This window comes from Desmodus rotundus, chromosome 11, assembly GCF_022682495.2.
Source record: "Desmodus rotundus isolate HL8 chromosome 11, HLdesRot8A.1, whole genome shotgun sequence".
Taxonomy (NCBI): domain Eukaryota; kingdom Metazoa; phylum Chordata; class Mammalia; order Chiroptera; family Phyllostomidae; genus Desmodus; species Desmodus rotundus.
The window spans coordinates 91370282-91390965 of NC_071397.1; the positions used below are offsets into that span (position 1 = coordinate 91370282).

Sequence of the window (20684 nt, forward strand, 5' to 3'; positions counted from 1 at the left end):
GAGTGGAAGCCAGTGCTCATCGATTCTGTAAGCAAAAGACATGGTTTACCTTTCACTCAAGTATAGTGGGAAGATACTGGAGAGTGTGAAGCAAGAAAATGGTAAGACTTTATGTTTAAATAGATTATAAGGGAGGACAAGAGTGAAAAGAAGCCAAGTTAAGAGGCTATTACAATTAAGCCTAGACTATGATGGTAATAGTGGTAATTGAGAAAAGCAAACAGATTCAGGATATATTTAGAGGTAGAAATTAGATGTACAGGGTGTGTGAAAAAAGAATCAAGGATAACTAGGTGGGTTGTGGTGGTGGTATAATATACTAAACTGGGGAAGACTGGAGGGGGCACAAATACAGAGGGGGAGAATTAAGGGTTGTTTACTGGTAATGTTAAGTTAGAAATCCATGTGAAAGGGAGACGCCATTTCTAGAGAGAAATTCAGAAGTCACTGACATGAAGATGGTATTTGAAGCCATGACTAGATGAAATCACCTACAAAAATATGTCTAAAATTAACCTAGCTGTAATAATCTGGGATGTTTGCTTAAAATATTTCTACCCTCCAGTGAAGACTTTTAGTTAGTAGACTATGATAGAGCCTAAAAATCCTACTTTAAGAACAACCCAAAGTTATCCAGGTGAATTTGGGAGACCTATTATATTAAGCTGGAGATTAAGTAGGTGCAGGTGTCTCAGTTCTATCCATTCACTGTCATTCTACTTGTGTTCACAGAAGCACAGAAGGCTAAGACTTACCTCAGAGGATTGCTGTAAGCATTAAATTAGAATTTATGTAAAGCACCTAGGCATAGTAAGGATTCAACAAATGTCAGATTGACTTACACTTCCATTAGCGCTTGAAGGTATCTTGGTGAGGCACTGTGGTGTAGTAGAAATAACATGGGCCCTGTAATCAGACAAACCTGGGTTCAAAGCCTAGCCCTTACATATTTTCTGTCTGACCTTGGGCAAGTTACTTCATCTAACTAAGCCTTCTTTTCTTTTTTTCTGCCTTATAATGACGTTGTGAGTATTAAACAGAATCATGTACATAATGTATTCAAGGTTAAATAAGTTGTGTAACAGTCATAAGGTGGAATCCTAAATAACAGTGAAAATAAATGTTACATGCAATTAACACAGAGGAGCCTCAAACATAAAAGTCAACATAGAATACACATAGAATAATTACATTTACTAAAGATTCCAGAGTAGGCAAAATAAAAAAAAGTACATTGTTTAGGGATATATACATATGTGGTAAAAATATAAAGAAAAGTAAAAACAAGCCCCAGCTGATATGGCTCAGTGGATTGAGTGTTAGCCTGTGAGGCAAGAGGTCACCGGTTCAATTCCCAGCCAGGGCACATGCCTGGGTTGTGGGCCAGGTCCCCAGTGGGGGGCACTCGAGAAGCAACCACACATTGGTGTTTCTCTCCCTCTCTTTCTCTCTCCCTTCCTCTCTAAAAATAAATAAATAAAATAAAATAAAATAAAAGAACTGATTACAAAGTTCTGAAATAATGGTTACCTACCCCTGTGGAGGAAAGAAGGGGAAGTGACAGGGGTTTGAAAAGATACTGACAAGCTAGTTCTTAAGCTGAATAGTGGGTATGGGGCTTCATTTAAAAGTATTTTTTAAATGTTATTTGTCTGACATATTTCAAATTAACAATAGAGTGGTTAACTCAAAAATGTTAATGATATTTAGAAATAATTGAATCTAACATACTCTTTCATTTTAGAAGTCTAAATGTCTGCAGGATTCACCCATGGTTATTCAACAGAGTCAAGATCTGACTCAGGACTTCTAGGTGATATCTTCTATTTTACTGCATTAATTAATTATATTAATATGTACAAATTTTATGATTTTACTCACCACTCTGGTAGTACTTAGAATCATGGGTCCATCTGAAGCCAGTGCAGAGGCCGAAGTCAGTCAATTTAATATGACCATCACGATCAATCAAAATGTTATCAGGTTTAATATCTCTATGAATAAAACCCATTTTATGAACACTTTCAACTGCACAGGTAAGTTCTGCTATGTAGAATCGTGCCAGATTTTCTGGAAAGATGCCCATTCTAATTAGTAGGCTCATCATATCACCCCCAGGAATGTAGTCCATGACAAAGTATAAATTGTCCTTATCTTGGAATGAATAATATAGACGAACTACCCATTCGTTGTCAGCTTCAGCCAGGATATCTCTCTCAGCTTTAACATGAGCAACCTGATTTCGAAGCAGAACATCTTTCTTTCGAAGAGTTTTTGTTGCATACAATGCCTTAGTATCTACTTTTCTTGCTAGACAGACTTCGCCAAATGCTCCTATTCCTAGTGTCTTTATCTTCACAAACATAGACTTGTCCATTTTAGCCCTCTTAAGACGGATGTAATTAGACTCTTTTTGGCAAAGCATCTTTCTCATTTGATCCTGGGCATCTTGAGATAATCCAACCTAGGTAAATAAGCTAAATGTTAAATAAGGAATTACTTTCTATACAAAATATTAAGAAACAGCTTGGAAAAATTCAGGCATATATTTAAAGGTTAAATGCATAATAATTTTTAATAAAGCATGTTAGAAATCTAGAATATATTTCAGAAAAAATTATCAAAAGTGCAGCTTAAGGGATAGTTAAGAGGACATACAAGGTGAGTACATATGTAGATTCTGCTGTACAGAGCAAGGAGAAGGTGATACCAATAATCGGCTTTCTAGTCCTCTCTAAGGCGCTAAAGGAAAGTTCCCAATGTGCAATAACCAAACATCTGTTCACATGCATCCTCATCTACCCCTCCATGCACATTCACCCCAAGTTACATGGTTAAACTGCCTTCATTACATGTTTCTCTTTGTAAAACACCTAGGCCTCAAATATTCTTCTTATCCTTCATGAAAAGAAACTATTTCACCCCAAGTTCATTTATTCTCAAAAACTGACATATTAAGAACAGAAGAATATCTTCTTTAATCTAACTACTGTCAGTTTTTCCTTTTATCTTTCTCAAGACATTAGGGTAAAGGTAGGACTCACAGCCATCACTAACACAAAATGCAAAGGGTTTCTCCTACCTTATTTAAGAGGACAACTTGTGTGATTATAGGGTACCTTTTAGATATTCTGGAACATTTCAAAGAATAGTCAGTGCGACTTACGAAGATGCCAAAACATAGATAAAAACCAAAATCAACTTCTAAGTGGACATGAAATACCTGGATTTAGAAGGAAGGAATAGTTTATTTTTGGCCAGCTAATAACTAACTTAAGGGTTAAAACAGAATAGGAATTTGATTTGAAAAGTAAAGTCTAGTTCTAGAAATGCAAGACTAATTAAAATATAGCAACCTCATGCTTCTGTTAGGATGCGCATTTGCATGCAAAATCTTTTAAGAAAGGTGGCGTGCCAGACTTAATATAGAACTGTTTGTCTTAAAATCTTACTTGCCTACACAGTAATGGAGGCTACAGAAGTCAGCAAAGCTTCCAACACCATAAAAGTTTAAATCAGCTATTAGTGGAAAGTGAAGAGGAAAAAGGAAAAATAAACTAAGAAAATACATACAGACAGACTTTAGTAAGAAATCCTAAGAGCTAAAATATGGATAAGTCATACAGATTATCATGGTATTTATCTAACAAAATTCAACTCTTAGCAGGAATAACAACACTGTGAAATCAGATTTAGAGAAATAATTTTAAAAGAATGGCTTTCTTAAGTTGTGTGAGGAAATTTCAACACAAATTTAAGCTTCTTGCATTTTGAGTGACAGATGTAATATTAGGAGTCAAACCTTTGAACTGTAAACATGTGATAAAAATAATGACGACAGTACCACTGTAATATCTAGTGAAGAGATCTATATGGCATCACAATGGAGGTTAAACTTGTTCTGATCTCTTTAGTGGATTCTGATTTAATAATTTCAGCACATTTTTCTAGTTCTAGTACATTATGAACATGAAATTAGATGGGTAAATAACAGAAGGGACATGTCTCTGACATTTTCAAATAAGACCAACCTGATGAATAAACCCACAAATTCAAAACTACTAAGTAAAAATAAATGTTTCATAAATGTATCAAAAGATGAGACCCAGATATTTCTAGCTCATTTTAAATGTTGTAAGGTAACATGTAAAACCTAAAAAATACCCCTTGTTCCAATTTCCATATAAAGGGATTATGTACACCTTTACTGTAAATTATATTTTTCTTAATTAGGAGAACTTTATTACAGGGAATTCTGAGTAATTCTTGAAGTACTAAAATAAAATGCTACAATCAAAATATTTTAATGTTTACTGACTCTTAAATAATCGATCATATATTTAGCTATCAAAAGAAAAAAAAAACACTGGGCCACAATATTTTAAAATAAGCACCAAGCAAACAGATGATCAAGTATAAAAATGGACATTTTAAAAGGTTTTACCCGCATCATTTCATTCTCTAGTTGTTTTTTACGATGTAGACGCTGCTGATGAGATTTGAGAACATTTTCTACATGTTGCTCCATATAGAATTTAAATGCCTGAGGAGAATAACTTTGAATACGAGATTCCCTTCGCTCTTCATCTTTCTTGTTTTTCCTAACAGTGATAGGCGAAGTTGTAATCTGTTTCTTTTCTTTATCCCCACTATCAACACTTTCATAACTTTTTTCACCCTCATCTTCCTTGGGCAAGCTCGGCTGATCCTCTTTGTTAGGTTTGTTGATTGATTCGTACGGAACAGATGGGTTTTGGTGTAGTAAGTGTTTGGGATATGGTGGTGGTGGACCTTGATAGTTTGGAGCTTCAGCAACAGGCGGCATAACAGTCAGATTTGAAGTAGTACCCTCAGAAAAAGGACTAGGCTGAACAGTTTGAATTGGCTGTGGTATCCAAGAAGGGTGTGTAGGTGCTAAAGCAGTCTGTAGCTCTGGTTTTAATACACGTATGCTTTTCACGGGTTGTTGAATTGGAGCTGGTGTAATAGCAGTGACTGTTGTAGCGGAAGGCTGAGAATTAGTAGAATGACTTGTTCTATTTCCTAATGGGTTATTGAAAGAATTTGACCTCACTGGTCTGTTAGGTTGCCATGTAGGGATTTCATGTCCAGTGCTCTGGGATGACTGGGCTGGAGCTGAAGATGACTGAGGCCAAGTTGTTTGCAGTCCAGGTACACTGATGTTATAAAGTTCCATGTTATGGCTATTTCTATTTGGCACCATCATAGATTGAGGAATATTTCCATTTGTATATGACGAAGGAGCAGCAGATCCCCCCGTTTGTCCATTAGTTGGGGTCAGAGGATATGGAGGGGGTGGCTGCCGATTCACTGCATTAGCAGGAACATTTTGGTGTATCATAAAATCAGTTTGACCACTACCATTCTGAATTCCAGCTCTCCCTGGTGGGAAGTTAAATTTGTTAGAACTCTGCATGATGATTGGTTGTCTGCCAACAGGAACAGAACTAATGCCTCTCTGTCCCTGATTAGGAGGATTCATCGGGGACGTGTTCAGAGGTGGTGGAGCATAGCCCTCCTGCCAGGCTCCAGGTGGAACAGGAGAAATTCGAGAGATCACAAATTCCATATTCCCAGAATAGCGCTTCGTTTGAGAGTTTGGTTCCCATGAGGCGGGAGGTGGAGTTGTACCTCTAGGAGGAGGAGTCTGGCCTCTCGGGGGTGGTGGAGGAGTGACACTCCTGACTTGAGGAGGTGGTGGGGGATTCACTCTCTGTCCGTTGCTAGGGTGAGCTTGAGTAAATGCTGTAATACCAGATCCTGACAAAGGTTTTCCTACATCTGTCTGGGAGTTGGGACTTTCAGAACGATAGGCCACACTTTCTCCTAGTGGTGGGCCATGTCTCTGAGGAACTAAGGATTCTTTAGAACCTTTCCAGCTTTGTCTGCGATTAACTGATTGTTGCGCACTCCCTATGATCATAAAACAGAGAAAAAAAAACATTTTAACCTCTTAGGTTTGAAAAATTTAGTGTGGAATTCTGACAGTACTAAATAATAATTCTCTTTCAAGAACTGTAAAAATCAAATTTCAGTAAGTGGTTTTATATTACCTTTTAACATTTTATTTATTTTTGACTAGGTAACACATTCTCATAACTCAAAATTCAAAAGGTACAAAAGAATACCTTAGCCAACCAGTTTCCTTCCTTGAAAGTAACCAACATCATCAGTAAATATTTTAGGGAAACACAAGTAAATAGTATACCTCCTATATATATTATTGTGCCTTGCTCTTTTCATTAAAAAATTGAAGATTGTAGCCCTGGCTGGTGTAGCTCAGTGGATTGAGTGGGGGCTGTGAACCAAAGGGCCGCCAGTTCAATTCCCAGTGAGGGTTGAGGGCCAGGTCCCCAGTGGGGGCCACATGAGAGGCACCCACACGTTGATATTCCTCTCCGTTTCTCTCTCCCTCCCCCTCTCTCTAAAAATAAAATATTTTAAAAAATTAAATATTCTGTATCAGTATATAAAGTGTTTTCACTCTTAAAAAATATTATCACAGGTTTTCACTATACAGGTATACCTAAATTTAATCAGTTCCCCTATTGGTGGATATTAAGGTTGTTTCTAGTCCTTTTTCAAACAAAAAAAATATAGCAGGGCATTATTAGCTGAACATTAAATAAGGTGTGAATTTTATAGACTCTCTCTTTAATAGAATGTTCAAATAAATGTAATAGACAAGACAATATATGATACAAAAAGAAGTACATAAAATAGCCTAGCCACTTGGAAAAAGATATATAATACATTATATATAATACATATAAAATACATTTGTATAAAACACAATAATATAAAGTAATACATTCTAGAAGGATTAAACATTTAAGTGTTAAAGATGAAACCATATAAGTACTAGGAAAAAAACAATGGATTGTTCAATAATATTGGGGTGCCTCTTTGGAAGGTCTTCCCAAGTATAACAAAGGTAGAGAACATACAGTAACATTCTAACAGATCTAAACACATAAAAAACTTATCACCATCAAAATAAAACAAAACAAACAGAAAGACCCACAAATTTGAAAGGTCAACATCATCCTGGGAGAATACATATTTTAATATACATATTTAATAATGCATACGAGAAAAAAGTAGTTTATGTTCAGAATGTACAGTTTAACACTACCGCTCATCTCGACTGGCCAGGATCTTGGGTCTGCGACTTCAGGGAAAGTCATCACTCTGGGCAAGCTAGGCAAGTCCTCTGGCCACCTCCCTCAGACAGTCAGCTGAGGCTAAATATACCACATGACTCATGCAGCTTTCACCAGTTAAAATGTGAGATAATGCAACCCTAGAGTAGACTGCCATCCTGTGGTTCTGTACCTCCCATAAAGCTGTGTTCTCCCACCTCCCAAACGTTGCCACAATTGCCCTCTAGACATGCTCTGCTTTACAACTGGCAAATGCTCCTGTATCATTAACCTCTGCTCCAACCTCTTTCCCACCATCTCCTTACAGCTGGTTATCTTCTGCTGACATTACTTTCCTCTCAGCCCTTCATAATTAAGGTTATCTTTAAAAATAAATGGGCTAAAATGTGGGATTCCACCTCTTTGCTCTCCATTCTTGTTTCTAGATCATTGCTTTTCTTTATACTCATTTTTTCAAAAGCCAGCTCTTTGGAAACCCATGCTTTCTGGGAAGCTGCATTCATTTTTCTTACATAACGAACTCTTGCTTGCTCGCCTTCAATCACAAGTCACTTTGGTCTACCCTAAGCCTTGTCAACTGCCAACACTCTATAACGTTAACATCCACGTGGACAAACCACCCATAACCCTTACCTCTCAGTTTCTCTATTCCACCTCAAATATCACTCCCAAGATTACATTTACAATTTTGATGCCACCCATATCTACTTTTTTTTCAAGATCACTGATTATTTATACTCTCAAACAACTTCTTTCTCATATTTTACTACTGCTGCAAATGTTCTTCAACCTTATCAGGACCTATTAACCCCCTACTTCATTAGTCCTTCTCTTTCCTTATGACAGACACACTGTAACCAATTTAAATCCATGACATCACTTCTTTCCTCTCACCATATTCTCTTTCTCCTCTCCTCATTTCTATTAGTTCATTAAATATTAACTCAGCACCTATATGCCAAGCACTGCCCTAAGCAATCCAAGATAACATCCTTGGTCCCAAGGAACCTATGTTCTTGGAGAAGACTGACAATAAACAAGTAAATAAGGTAACGTCCAGGTATGATAAGTGCAATATGCAAGAAAAATAAATGGTGTCAAATGATTGAGAGTAACAAGAGAATAGAGAAGGATGAGCCAGTGGTGAAAGGCTTCACCAAGGACATGACATATGATCTAAGTCTGAGGAAAAGTCCTGAGATGGGAGCTTGGTATTTTCCAAGAACAAAAAGAAACACAGTATGGCTGGAGATCAGTGAGCGAGGGAAGTAGTGATACTAGATAAAGTCTGAGATTAACAAAGCCATGGAAAGGAGTTTGGAAGGAATGAGAGGCCACTGAAGGCAGAGAAAGAATATGCTGTGATTAAGGATTTAAATTACCCTTTCAGCAATATTCTGAACTTCCTTTTGCTCTTTTTCTTATTTTGTACTTGTTTACTAAAACTGCAGTTATTGGATGATTCCTGCTAGAGAAGGTGATGTAAAGAGCAGATTGATTCCACCATAAATTCATGATCAGCCTCATCAAATAAATGGCCTCAGCACTGCCAGGAAATCCCGCTGTTTCTTTGGGTCTCCACTATGACTCTTGCCAGTCTCCTCAAATTGCCTGCCCCATTCCTTACCCTTCACTCTTAGCAGACGACTTGATTTTATACTTCAGAGAAAACCGAAGACGTCAGAAAGGAATTCCTTTATTTTTCCTACGTAACCTAGGCCCATTTGCCCATTAGAGCAAAATGGTTGTTTCTCTTCCCATGGAAAGCTAGTAATTCCTCATCCTATGCTTTGAATCCTTTCTTCTCCAAGCTTCTCAAGAACCTCACTTGATCCTTCTCTCCTGAGTATTTAATTTCATCCTCTTAAGTGGAGTGTTATAATTATTTTTTAAATTTGCCTAAAGTCTTTTCTATTCAAGGAAAATAATAAGACTCTCCCTCCGTTCACTCCCACATAGACCACTTCCTTAAAGTATTGGTGCAGTACACAAACTCATATTGGCCCACAGGAGACAAGTATGGAAGTTGAGTAAAAATTTCAACTTAACAGAAATTTGACAAAATAATTTTGTCTGTTAAAATGTGGTAATAAAATATTTGGACTTGTATTTGTTATATCATTCAAAATTATAATTTTTCTAATAATTCACCCGTATTGTATTTTATAAAATTATTAATCTATACTTAGTTGAAAATTAGCAAAAATTAAAGGATCTTCATCACAGACAGGATGCACTACCCTTGCTAATGACCTCACTGTATCCTTATAGAAAAACTTCTCAAAGAATTGTCTATACTTGATTTCTTTATTTCATATCCATTTATCTGAATTTTGATCCTACGACTGAACAAAAAAAGTTACTCCATATGTTATGGGATGAATTGTGTCCCTAAAATTCAGTATGTTCTAACTCCCAGTTCCTCAGAATGTGACTGTATTTGATGATAGGGCCTTTAAAGAGGTAAGGTCATAGGGTAAGCCTTAATCAAACATGCTGGGATCCTTATAGGAAGAGAAAATCCAGACACAAATGAAAGGCACCAGACACATGTGCATGCAGAGGGATGACCACGTGAAGACCCAGTTAGAAGGTGGTCATCTGCAAGCCACGGAGAGAGAAACCAAATCTGCTACCTCCTCTAACTTGAACTTCTGGACTCCACAACAGAGACACTAAATCTGTTATTTAGAGCACTCACTCTGCGGTGTTTTGTTATAGCAGCCCTGGCAAACTAATGTACCATGTCACTAAAGCCAGTAAGATATTTTCTAGTCCTCGCCATGGTCAAGCTCTCTTTCCCTCTATTCCCTCCCCTTCTTTAGCATTCTCTTCAATATGCCAGGGGTGGTGTCAAACTCATTTTTACCAGGGGCCACATCAGCCTGGCAGTTGCCTTCAGAGGGCCGAAATAATTTTAGGACTGTATAAAACAACTACTCCTTAACTGTTAAGGAGCTGAAATTACATTTGGCCCTTTGAAGGCAACCATGATGCTGATGTGGCCCCCACTGAGAATGAGTTTTGACACCCCTGCAATAGGCTTTCAAGACACTAAAAACCTTATTGGTTTTTTAACTTCCTTATTAGAAAAATGTTCTGTCTTCTTTGCAGGCTCATCCTTTCCTATCAGCTACATAGCAATAAGCTTGGTTCTAATAATCCATTTTGTCATTTTTGTCTATGTTACCTCCTTTAGGTGACCTATTTCTTATGCAAGGCTAATACCAGAACTAAATATATCCAGCTAGCTTCTTACTTGACACCTTCAACTACATGTATTTGTGTAAGTATTTGATCTTCTTTACTAGAATGTCAGCTCTTCAAAAGGGCAAGAATTTTATACCCAATGCCGAGCAAAGGGCCTGAAATAGTGGTTGGTGACTAAAAACGTGTCGAATGAAAAGAAAAATTAATAAATAAGTCCTCTTATAAATTAATTTTAAAAACCCACAAGATTAACAAAGAACTAAAATGCGAATTCAAAAATAACCTATAAACAAATGTTTGACCCCACCAGTGATTAAAGAAATGTGAATGTAAAGTGAGATAGTATTTCCACAACCATTAAATATATAAAAATTATTATACCTAGGGCTTACAAATATAGGCCTTCTCATATTAAAATAAGTGGAAGAATATAAGACAGTAACATCTTTCTGAGAGCAAAATCTAAGAGAAAACTTAAATTTTTGCAAGTCTTTAAAAATTTAACAAAATCACCAGGAATGTACAAATACTTAGGTACAAGAACATTTAAAGCAAGGCTGTCTATAGTAGCATTAAAAAAAAAAAGAAAACAAGACAAATGTAAAAATGAGACTGGTTAAATAAGGTACGTGGTAAATCTATTTTAATGTACTATTAATATCATTCCACTTAATAACAAAGAAAGTTATGCATGGTATATTAAGTGAACAAAGTAGGTTTTAGTATGACCTGTTTTGTTTTTTTTTTTTTTCTGCTCAAAGAAAAGAATCAAAATACACACGTATAAACCCACTCAGGTTTTCCACAGGAAAAAAAACTGAGAAACAAACACACCAAAATCTTGTTGGTATTAATAGTGTTTTCTTTTGCTTATTACCTTCTAAATATTCTTTGATGAACATATTTTACTCTTATAATAAAAAACAGTATGAATAATATCTGTGGTTAAAAAGAAATATTTCAGTTGCAATATAACCCATTAAGTAGTTTTCGACGTAGACTGCTACCTATCAGAATTAGCTACGGAACTTTAGGGCCCATCTTCCTATTCATTTGGTATTGCATGATACTACAACCTTATTCTAATTTAAGACTTTCGCTTACTGTGGTGCCTTTAACAACTTCTGAGACTAAGGACTTGATATACCTACATGTTAAAACAATGCTATAAAATAAGAGTAGGGGGAAAGATTTGATTAATCACCTGGTTTCAAACCGGCATTAACAGGTCTGGCAGCTGCTGTAACCATCTGTTCCCGTCGAGGATCTTGGTAACTCATTTTACTAATGAATTCAATTGCAGCTTCTATACTTCTATTATTAGTTTTCTGGAGAGCTTGTATAACCATATCCTGATATGAAATTTGAAAAAAAGAAACAAAATTTAAATCTTATAATTAACAAGAGGGAATGAGCACTGAGTTCCATTAGAAAAATTCGTAATTATGAAGAACAGCAACCCAAACTGTAATATTCATGACCTATTTGTAAAACTACTATAAAAATCCATATACTCTCAAATTACTAAAGAAAACAAAACAAACCCTCAAATCCTTCAATTATTTAGTATTTTCACTTCTATGTAACATATTACTTTTTTATTCTGGAATTAACTTCTTCCAGGTATAATCACAGCAATATGATACTAATTATTTCCCATTCTTAATTTCATTGTTATATGAACAAAGACTATCAGATTGTTAAAAAGGTATCATTCAAAATACTGAAAACCATGCTTTTGTATTGTTAAAGCATTTTATTAAGCGTCTTTGCCATTGTGTATACTAGTAAAAAAGCTATGTAGTTCTGGTTCCCATTGTCCTTGGGCTTACATTTTCAGAGAACTTTATTTACAAGGACATAAATATGGGACAAATTATAAAAGAAAAACACTTAGACTATATATGATTACAGGAATAAACTTTAGGAGGCTAGATGGCATGATGAAAAAAACAGATTTTGAAATAAAAAAGAACTGAGTTTCAGTTCCAGCAGCCCCACATTACTATGCTTTTGCTTTTCCTGCTCATAAGCAAAAATGCACGCCCATGATTGTAGATTTGTGTGTCCCACTTTCAGAACTGTGTGAACTTTGGCAAGTTATTTAACATTGCAGAGCTCGATTTCTTCATCTGTAATAGACTCAGAGTTGATGTGAGAATTAAATAAAGAAACATGTAAAAGCACATAAGCACAGTGCCTGGAGCTCAGATGTGGGTTGTCTTCCTGCTCTGCTCCTTGTCCTTTGTTTTATGTAAACATAAATTATACACTAACACGCAGAAGTATACTGATAGGCATTTTTCAAGAGGCAGGCTACTTACTTGTCCTAGAGGATTTAGTATTTCGAACAATATTTTGAATGAGAAATGGCTTAATAAGACTAATGGTTGAAGAGATTAACAGATGACCCTGCTATATGAAATGACTGGAGATGAGAATGAGACCAATCAAAAAACGTTGTGGCAGAGACTTGTTGTCCACTCAAGATCCATTCTCCCTTTCTTGGAAAACGTTAATGAGTAGGTAGAAGTTTTCCTTATAGCTACACTGGCCCCATGATAATTCCGACCAATAAGACAAAAGAAAAGATTTCTGGAAGAATGTTGCTATCACTGCTTTAGGTACTTACTGGTCCTTCTTATGTCCTATTTCCTAGGCAATAGATGCTACCTATTCTAGAGCATGTTGCCACTGAGAAGGAATATTCAAGAAACTTCCAAGTCATTGGTTCTGAAATCTGTAAAGGTCTGAACCAATGCTAGTTATATAAATTGAGTCACCATTTTGTTTAAAGTACTATTTAGATTTGGATTTTTTTTGCCCTGGCTGGTGAAGCTCAGTGGATTGCGTGCTGGCCTGCGAGCCAAAGGGTTTCCAGTTTGATTTCCAGTCAGGGCACAAGCCTGGGTTGCAGGCTAGGTTCTTGGTGAGGGGTGCACAAGAGGCAACCGCACACTGATGTTTCTCTCCCTCTCTTTCTCCCTCCCTTCCCTGCTCTCTAAAAATAAATAAAATCTTTTTTAAAAATAAAGTATTATTTGGATTTTTGTTACAACAACCAAACCCAATAGTTAATGATACAAAGGTACAGTACTGGTCACATTTTATGCCAATCAGACTCTGCAAATTTGCAGTGAAATACAAAGGAATTTAATCACTTTATATACAAATATAAAATAATAAAAATCATCCCAAATTAAAATTCATCAGGGAGTGCTTAACTTTAAAACTGGTTAAGTAAACTGTGACTGTATTTATGCTATTATCCCATGGCAGTACCATCTCAGTTGGTAAGAAAATTGGCACCCACCATCCTTTTTCAATATATTGTGAGAACTATATTCTTACAAAATGCACCAGAATTTCAGCCTGCAATGCTAGTAATAATTATTCTGGCTTTTATTCTTCAATATAGAATGGGGCAAAAGTAGGTTTACAGTTGTTCATATGGAATATAATAGTTAATAAAAAAATAATTCAAGAATAAACTGTTTCGTGTACTCATGACTGTAAACCTACTTTTGCCCCACCCTGTATATGTTCAAGTATTTTTACATCAGTAACAGTATCAAGCAAGTGTTCCTTAAGTGGGAGTATGTATGCTAGCGTGAAAAAGAGCACCCTCAAATCAGTAACTTTCCAACAGAAGCCTTATGTGATTGAAAAAAACTTTCCACATTACTATGCTTTTGCTTTTCATGCTTAGAAGCAAAAATATACTCTAGTGGTTGTAGACTTATGTGTCCCAAAACACATCAATCCTATTTAACATTTATTCCTATGAGGAAATTAATCTTGACATATTTGAGAGGTTTTAATTTTATAAAGCACCAGAAATATATTCTCAAAAAAGTGTAACTGCCTTGAACTTGGCATAACTAAAATAATAGAGCTTATGAAATGATAAGAATAATGAACTGGAAACTGGATAAGAATTTTGAAGTGCCAAGTTGGGATCTTGAATAAATTCTGCAATATAATCAGAAGCTATCAGAATCAGTGATTCATAGATGTAAATTGCCATATTATTTATATTACCATGGCTATAAATAATACCATACCTTCATTACTTGGACAAATGAGGATTGATAAATATCTAAATGCTTTTAGTAAAGCAACTTTGCTGAAGCAGTTACTAATGTCATAAGGTGACAACTTTGAAATGTGTGATTGTAATAAAGCTAACATATCTTTGTAATGCAAAGTAATTATTATTGCCAACCCATAAAAGAACGGGGCATTGACCAATGCCTTTGATTTCTTAAAACAGTCTATACTGGAAAGAATTGTTAAGTTCTTTATAGGCATGGAATATGTTTGATATGACTCACTATCCTGACTGATGGGTTCACACATAAATACACACATAACTACTGAGATAACTTATCTGACAGAACACATTACCACTTAAGGACCTATATAGGCATGTCATTTTCTAAATTCTCCCTAGCCATAAATAAAAAAAGTAAGAGCAATGAATCAGCTGTGTCTTTATTCTATGCCTTTTGGCTAAGGGATTAGGAAGAAAGTACAGTACTCTGGAGAATCTCCATTCAAGCCATTTTCTGAATCTCCCAACTACTAAACGAGAAAACATCCCAGGTCCTCTACTCCTCCTCTCTCTACTTTCTGGCACAAACTCAATATTTTTAAAACACTTATGCATGAAAAAGATGGGAAGTAATATTAATCAAAGGGATGAATAAAGTGAGCCAGAAAAAATAATCTTTTTTCCTTCCTTGTTTAATTGTAAATCTCCCTATTCAAATCCTTTACTATAATGCAAACTTAAGCTCTCATTTTCTTAGTTAAATATACAGACATCTAAAAATGTGGTCACCAAAATATTAACAACAGTGAAGGAATTTTAAGGGTAGTTATCTTTGTGTTATGAAACTGAAGGTAATGTTCAGTTCTTTTTCATACTTTTTAAGTTATAATTAGGAGAAAAGTTCCTATAATTTTTTAAAGATTTTATTTATTTATTTTTAAGAGAGAGGGGAAGGGAAAGAGAAAGACAGGAAGAGAAACATCAATTTGTGGTTGCCCCTCATGTACCCCCAGTTGGGGACCTGGCCTGCAACCCAGGCATACGCCCTGACTGGGAATCGAACTGACAACCCTTTGGTTCACAGACCAGCATTCGATCCACTGAGCTAAACCAGCCTGGGCTAGTTCCTATAATTTTAAAAGAAAATACAGTTAATGGTTGGTTATTCACATTTACTTATATTTTCCATAGCCAATTTTTGTCCAAAATGACTTATGCCACCTAAAATGTTCAAATAAAGTATATGATTATAGAAAATAAATTGTATTAATAACAAACAAAATATGGTTAAATATATGTACTGTGAAGAACTTTTTAACTGAGTTCTGAAAGTAAATACTAAAGACCTGGCATAATTAACATGAACAGAAATTTCATTAAAATAAATCTGATATTCTTACAGATTAATCAACAGGTAAATTTTTAGCTTTTGTGAATTTAGCATGTGGATCTGGGAGTGCTGTGAATATAACTGTTTACTGAATTCCCGGATTCTATTTCTTTGTAGTATAAACTTAAACTCCATATCCTTAGAGCTGTCATTCCACATCAGCCTCTTAGCTCACGAGAACTCCCATCACAGTGTCCTTACTCTGCCCTCACCTGGGGCTTTCTTCAACCGCACTTCCACTCTGACTTCATGGCTTGACCTTTTAAATTCCAGAAACCACAGAGAAAACTAAAGAAATAACGATTATTTTGTTTTAATAATTAATGGAACTGTGAACAACATTCTTTGCTGGTAGAATATACAAATTTATATACATGTCGTATTCTCTCAAAGGAAACATTTAGGCAGGAGATCACCAAAACTGTGTAATGTAGTACAGAGTAAGAAAAGTTCTTTTTGTTTTTAAAAGCTTACCTCATCAAACCCCGCAGCCTGTAAGTCTTGAAACATTTGTGGATTAACCTCTGAAGTACTCCGACTTGTTTCATTTGCAAATGGTTGTAGAGAGTTTCGAATTTCCAGCAAGGCTTTATGGTGAGTCCCAAATTTGGGAGGATTTCTGACTTGTCGAGGATCTTCAATTGACATTTTACTCATGTTGTGCTCAGCTTTTCCGGCATCAGATGGTTTGGATAAATTCCTAAGGGATTCCCGAATTTCTTGCAACATTTGCCGGCTACTGCCAGTGTAGCTACTGGCAGGAAAGGTCTTAGGCCTCATTTGTCTATATCCTTCTGGCTTTTCGCTTCTCTTCATGAAAACATCTATGTATATATAACCCACACAGAAGACTTTAGGAGCCACCTAATAAATTCAGAGCCTTCTCTTGAGCAAAACTGCAAAAGATCCTTTGCAGAAGTCCTCAGGAATGTTAAAATTCTTTACAATTTAAATAATTAACCCTATAAAAGAAAAAAATAAATGAAAGCTATAAGGTAATTAACTGATAAGGTAGTTCCATGAATGGGAGGGTGAGAGGGAATACTGATTTAGGAGGAAGAGACTTAGGTTATAGTTCTGGCTCCATTATGGATTACTGTTAACCTCTCCATGTCTATTTCTCAATCTGTAAAATTACCTGAAGTAGTAGTTATAATGATAAAAAATAATTTTAAGAGTGCTTTAGTGAGTATTAAAGTACATACAAATGCAAGGAATTACTAAGTGATCAATAATTCAATGGGCAACCTATCATCAACTTCACCTAGTAGTTCCAATTTTAGGTTTTACAAATTAGACTCCAAATATATTTCTTTAGAAAAAGAGTGTTGTTCCTTTAAAAAGGTTTTTAAACCACTAGACCGGAAGATACCTTTATGCTTTAAAACAGATGCTTGGGTTTATTTCCCGAACTGTGGCCTGGGACTCTAGAGATAGTACATTCATTAACAATGGGAAGGGGAAAGAACCTCTGAAGACAAACTGTCTTACTTCTCACTTAATGCATGAATGTCTTCTACAGTACACTAGAAGAACAGTCACCTGAAGTCTACTGAAATGTCCCACTGACAGGGAAAATCACGAACTCAGGAAAGCCATTCTCACTGTGATATACAAAAATTGTTAGAAATGTTTTCCTTATGCGGGGCGTGTTACGAACCAGTGCTAAAGCTACTTTGCCTGCATTCTTACCTAACCATCCTAAAAGCCCTATGAGGTAGGTTTATTATTTATACTTTGTAGATGAGGAAACTGACATTGACGGAGAGTTTGGATAAAATAGTTTGTACATGGTACCATTGGGATGTGAAACATTGCTACTTATCTACTGGGAGCCTATTTCTACTCTCATTAGATATAATCACCACTCGTGCTACATAAAGGTGTCATAGACGGATAGATATAAGTATCTCCTTCTCATTTAGGGTTCATTCCTGTTACCTCCTCAAAGACCTTTTCCCTAATCACCTGATTACCCTGTTTTATGGTATCACTCTAGATGCTTGTCAGTAATTGCTCACATAATTCATAATACATCTATATGTGGTAAAGCAGATGTAAAAAAGAATGATGCAGTTCTAGCTACATGTACTGACATGGATACTTGTACTCTTAAGCAAAAAAGGCAAGTTTCAAAAAAGCCATTTTCTATTCTAAAATTAGATTATGGTGATGTTGTACAGCTCTGTAAATATACTAAAAACCACCTAACTGTATACTTTAACTGAGTAAACTCATGGTATTAAATTACATTTATGGATATTCATTACATATGCACCTACATGAATACTGCAGCAAGACTAAGCAGGATGAAGTCCTGGAGCAAACCACTAGAGGCGCAGTTTCCTGACGACTTCTCCTTAATAACTACTTTTGAGGTACCATTGCTAACCGAGTTATGAATCAATCAATTCTACTTGACAAGCAGTCCTCATGTCCCCATTTTATAAAATCAAAAAAATAAAAGTTTGTCATTGTGTTGCTGAAAATTACACATATTCTATCTATAACATAACCTGATCTACTGATAATTCCTTCACAAAAGAAATTAGGACTGACACATCTTGTGCTTTTATGAAGGTGATCCCTCATGATAAACACTTTTTCCCTAAGCCTTACCAAAATATTAATTTAATAGCTGACTAATGAATTCTCTAGGTTTAACATTTTCGCCTTCTGAAAAGGGAATATTCCACCAAAGCTCACACTTGATCTGTGGCCAAAGATTAGAAAAAGAGAGCCCAGGTGGGGTTCTCCAGGTGGTTCCTGCAGAATAATGGCCACGGGTTCAGAGAGAACAATGGATAGGAGTTCCTTCCTTTATAAATAGGTCAATCAAGGTATCTCTCCTTCCTCAAGATCTGGTTGCTTTCACAAGATCTGCCTACAGAGATTTCAAAATTATTACAGATCAAATATTGCTATCTCTCATTCTTCTCTTCTTCTAATTCTAATGCTTACTGTGGCCCTCCTATCCTTGTTCTATCATTGAATACTGTGGTGAGTCAGGGGAAAGAGAACAAGAACAAAGATAGCTTCACAGGTCTCCGGACCAAGAGGAACCATATCTGGACATGATGGAGAGACTATTCGACATGGCCCACAGGACCAATGAATCCAGCTACTGAAGCTTAGGGCCCAACATGCTAGCAAAATAATAACACAATACTATGAATATCTTTCCACAACAGTAAGTACAATGTTTTCTTGATTCTAAGATGCATCCTTTTCTACATTCTAATGTTTCTAAAATTGAGTATATCATAAAGCAATATTTAAAGAAATTTTTGGCTCCAAAGCAGAGAAGTTCCACTTTAAAAAAAACAGAATTTATTTATTTATTTATTTATTTTTAGAGAGGGGGAAAGGAGGGAGAGAGGGAAACATCCGATGTGTGAGAGATCAGTTGCCTCTTGCATGCCCCCAACTGGGGGGCCCAGTCTGCAACCCAGGTGTGCACCCTGACTGGGAACTGAACCAGCAACCCTTTGGTTCTTGGCCAGCAACCAATCCACTGAGCCACACTAGCCATGGCAAAGCAGAGAAGTTCTGATATAGCAGACAATGCACATAGCTAACTTGACTATAAATAAAACACGAAATTTCCTTGTGATTTCAATTGTATTATTTTCAGGAGCAGCACCATGTATGGTTGAATCTAAACCTTTAATTAATGCTCAAGATGTCTTCAAAAAGATTCTACTATGATATAGCATTACATACTCAGAAACTGCCTGTCACCCAAAATAGGCAATGCAATTAAAGGCATAAACTGCCAAATTTAGGCAACATTAGAGAATTTTCAAGGGTGAGAAAGGCTCTTATGAAGTAAAAGCACTCAAACATGAAACATCTCTCAAAACTTACTATCGTCCTCCCTGGCCAGTGTGGCTCAGGTGGAGCATCGTCCTATAAACTGAAAGGTCACGGGTTCGACTGCCAGTTAGGGTACATGCTTGGGCTGCAGATCTGGTCCCCTGTCGGGGTACATATGAGAGACAACCAATCAATGTTTCTCTCACACATGTTTCTCTCTCTCCCTCTCTCCCTCACTTCTTCACTCTCTAAGATCAGTAAGCATGTCTCATGTGACGATTTTTTTTTAAAAAAAGAAAACTTATTATCTTCAGCAGTTGTGTAATTTCCAGCAGTAACTCACTCCACTAAGCAAAAAAAAAGGAATACAAAACCCAGTATTCTTCAATATGCCTCAAAATTATATAGTCAATCATAAAGAAAACAGGTTCAAGATAATTAAGGTTATGAAAAACAGCATGTAATCATGATGTTATGTGTTAACTACCCAAAGCCCAAAGTAATTCCGAGGAAGCCTACATCTCAATGTGAAAAAGGCTGAGACTCCATCTTTTTCTAAAAATTGATTTAAGGGACAGAGAGAGGCCTAGATTTTGTTGTTCTACTTATTTATGCATTCATTGGTTGATTCTTGCATGTGCCCTGACTGGGGATTGAACCCATAGCCTTCGCTTACTGAGACGATGCTCCTGGCCAGGGACTGAGGCTCCATCTTTATTCTGAAAATACACACACACACACACACAATGAATAAATGTATGCCCCTGAAGGTTACTAAAAACCGTATGTTGCCCTGGCTGGTGTTGCTCAGTGGTCTGAGTGCTTTTCTGCAAACCTATGGCTCACCGGTTTGATTGTCATTCAGGGCACATGCCTGGGTTGTAGGCCAGGTCCCTAGTAGGGGGCATGCAAGAGGCAACCACACACTGACATTTTTCTCCCTCTTTCTCCTTTCCTTCCCCTCTAAAAATAAATAAAATCTTAAAAAAAAAGTCCATGTTCATTTACTTTCCCCTGAAAAGCTGTTACT

General features: G+C 36.3%; 1 protein-coding gene across 3 annotated transcripts in view; it reads right to left on the bottom strand.

Moving 5' to 3' along the window:
- Positions 1–20684, bottom strand: part of LATS1 (large tumor suppressor kinase 1) — a 39994-nt gene that overhangs the window by 13646 nt on the left and 5664 nt on the right. For all 3 annotated transcript variants that reach the window (XM_024551958.3, XM_053913820.1, XM_053913821.1), the window contains 4 exons: positions 16313–16800; positions 11599–11746; positions 4445–5934; positions 1882–2464 (listed from right to left, as the gene is read on the bottom strand). In XM_024551958.3, the coding sequence (XP_024407726.1) occupies positions 1882–2464; positions 4445–5934; positions 11599–11746; positions 16313–16654 (2563 nt within the window). In that variant the 5' untranslated portion in view covers positions 16655–16800. The remainder of the gene's footprint in view (positions 1–1881; positions 2465–4444; positions 5935–11598; positions 11747–16312; positions 16801–20684) is intronic.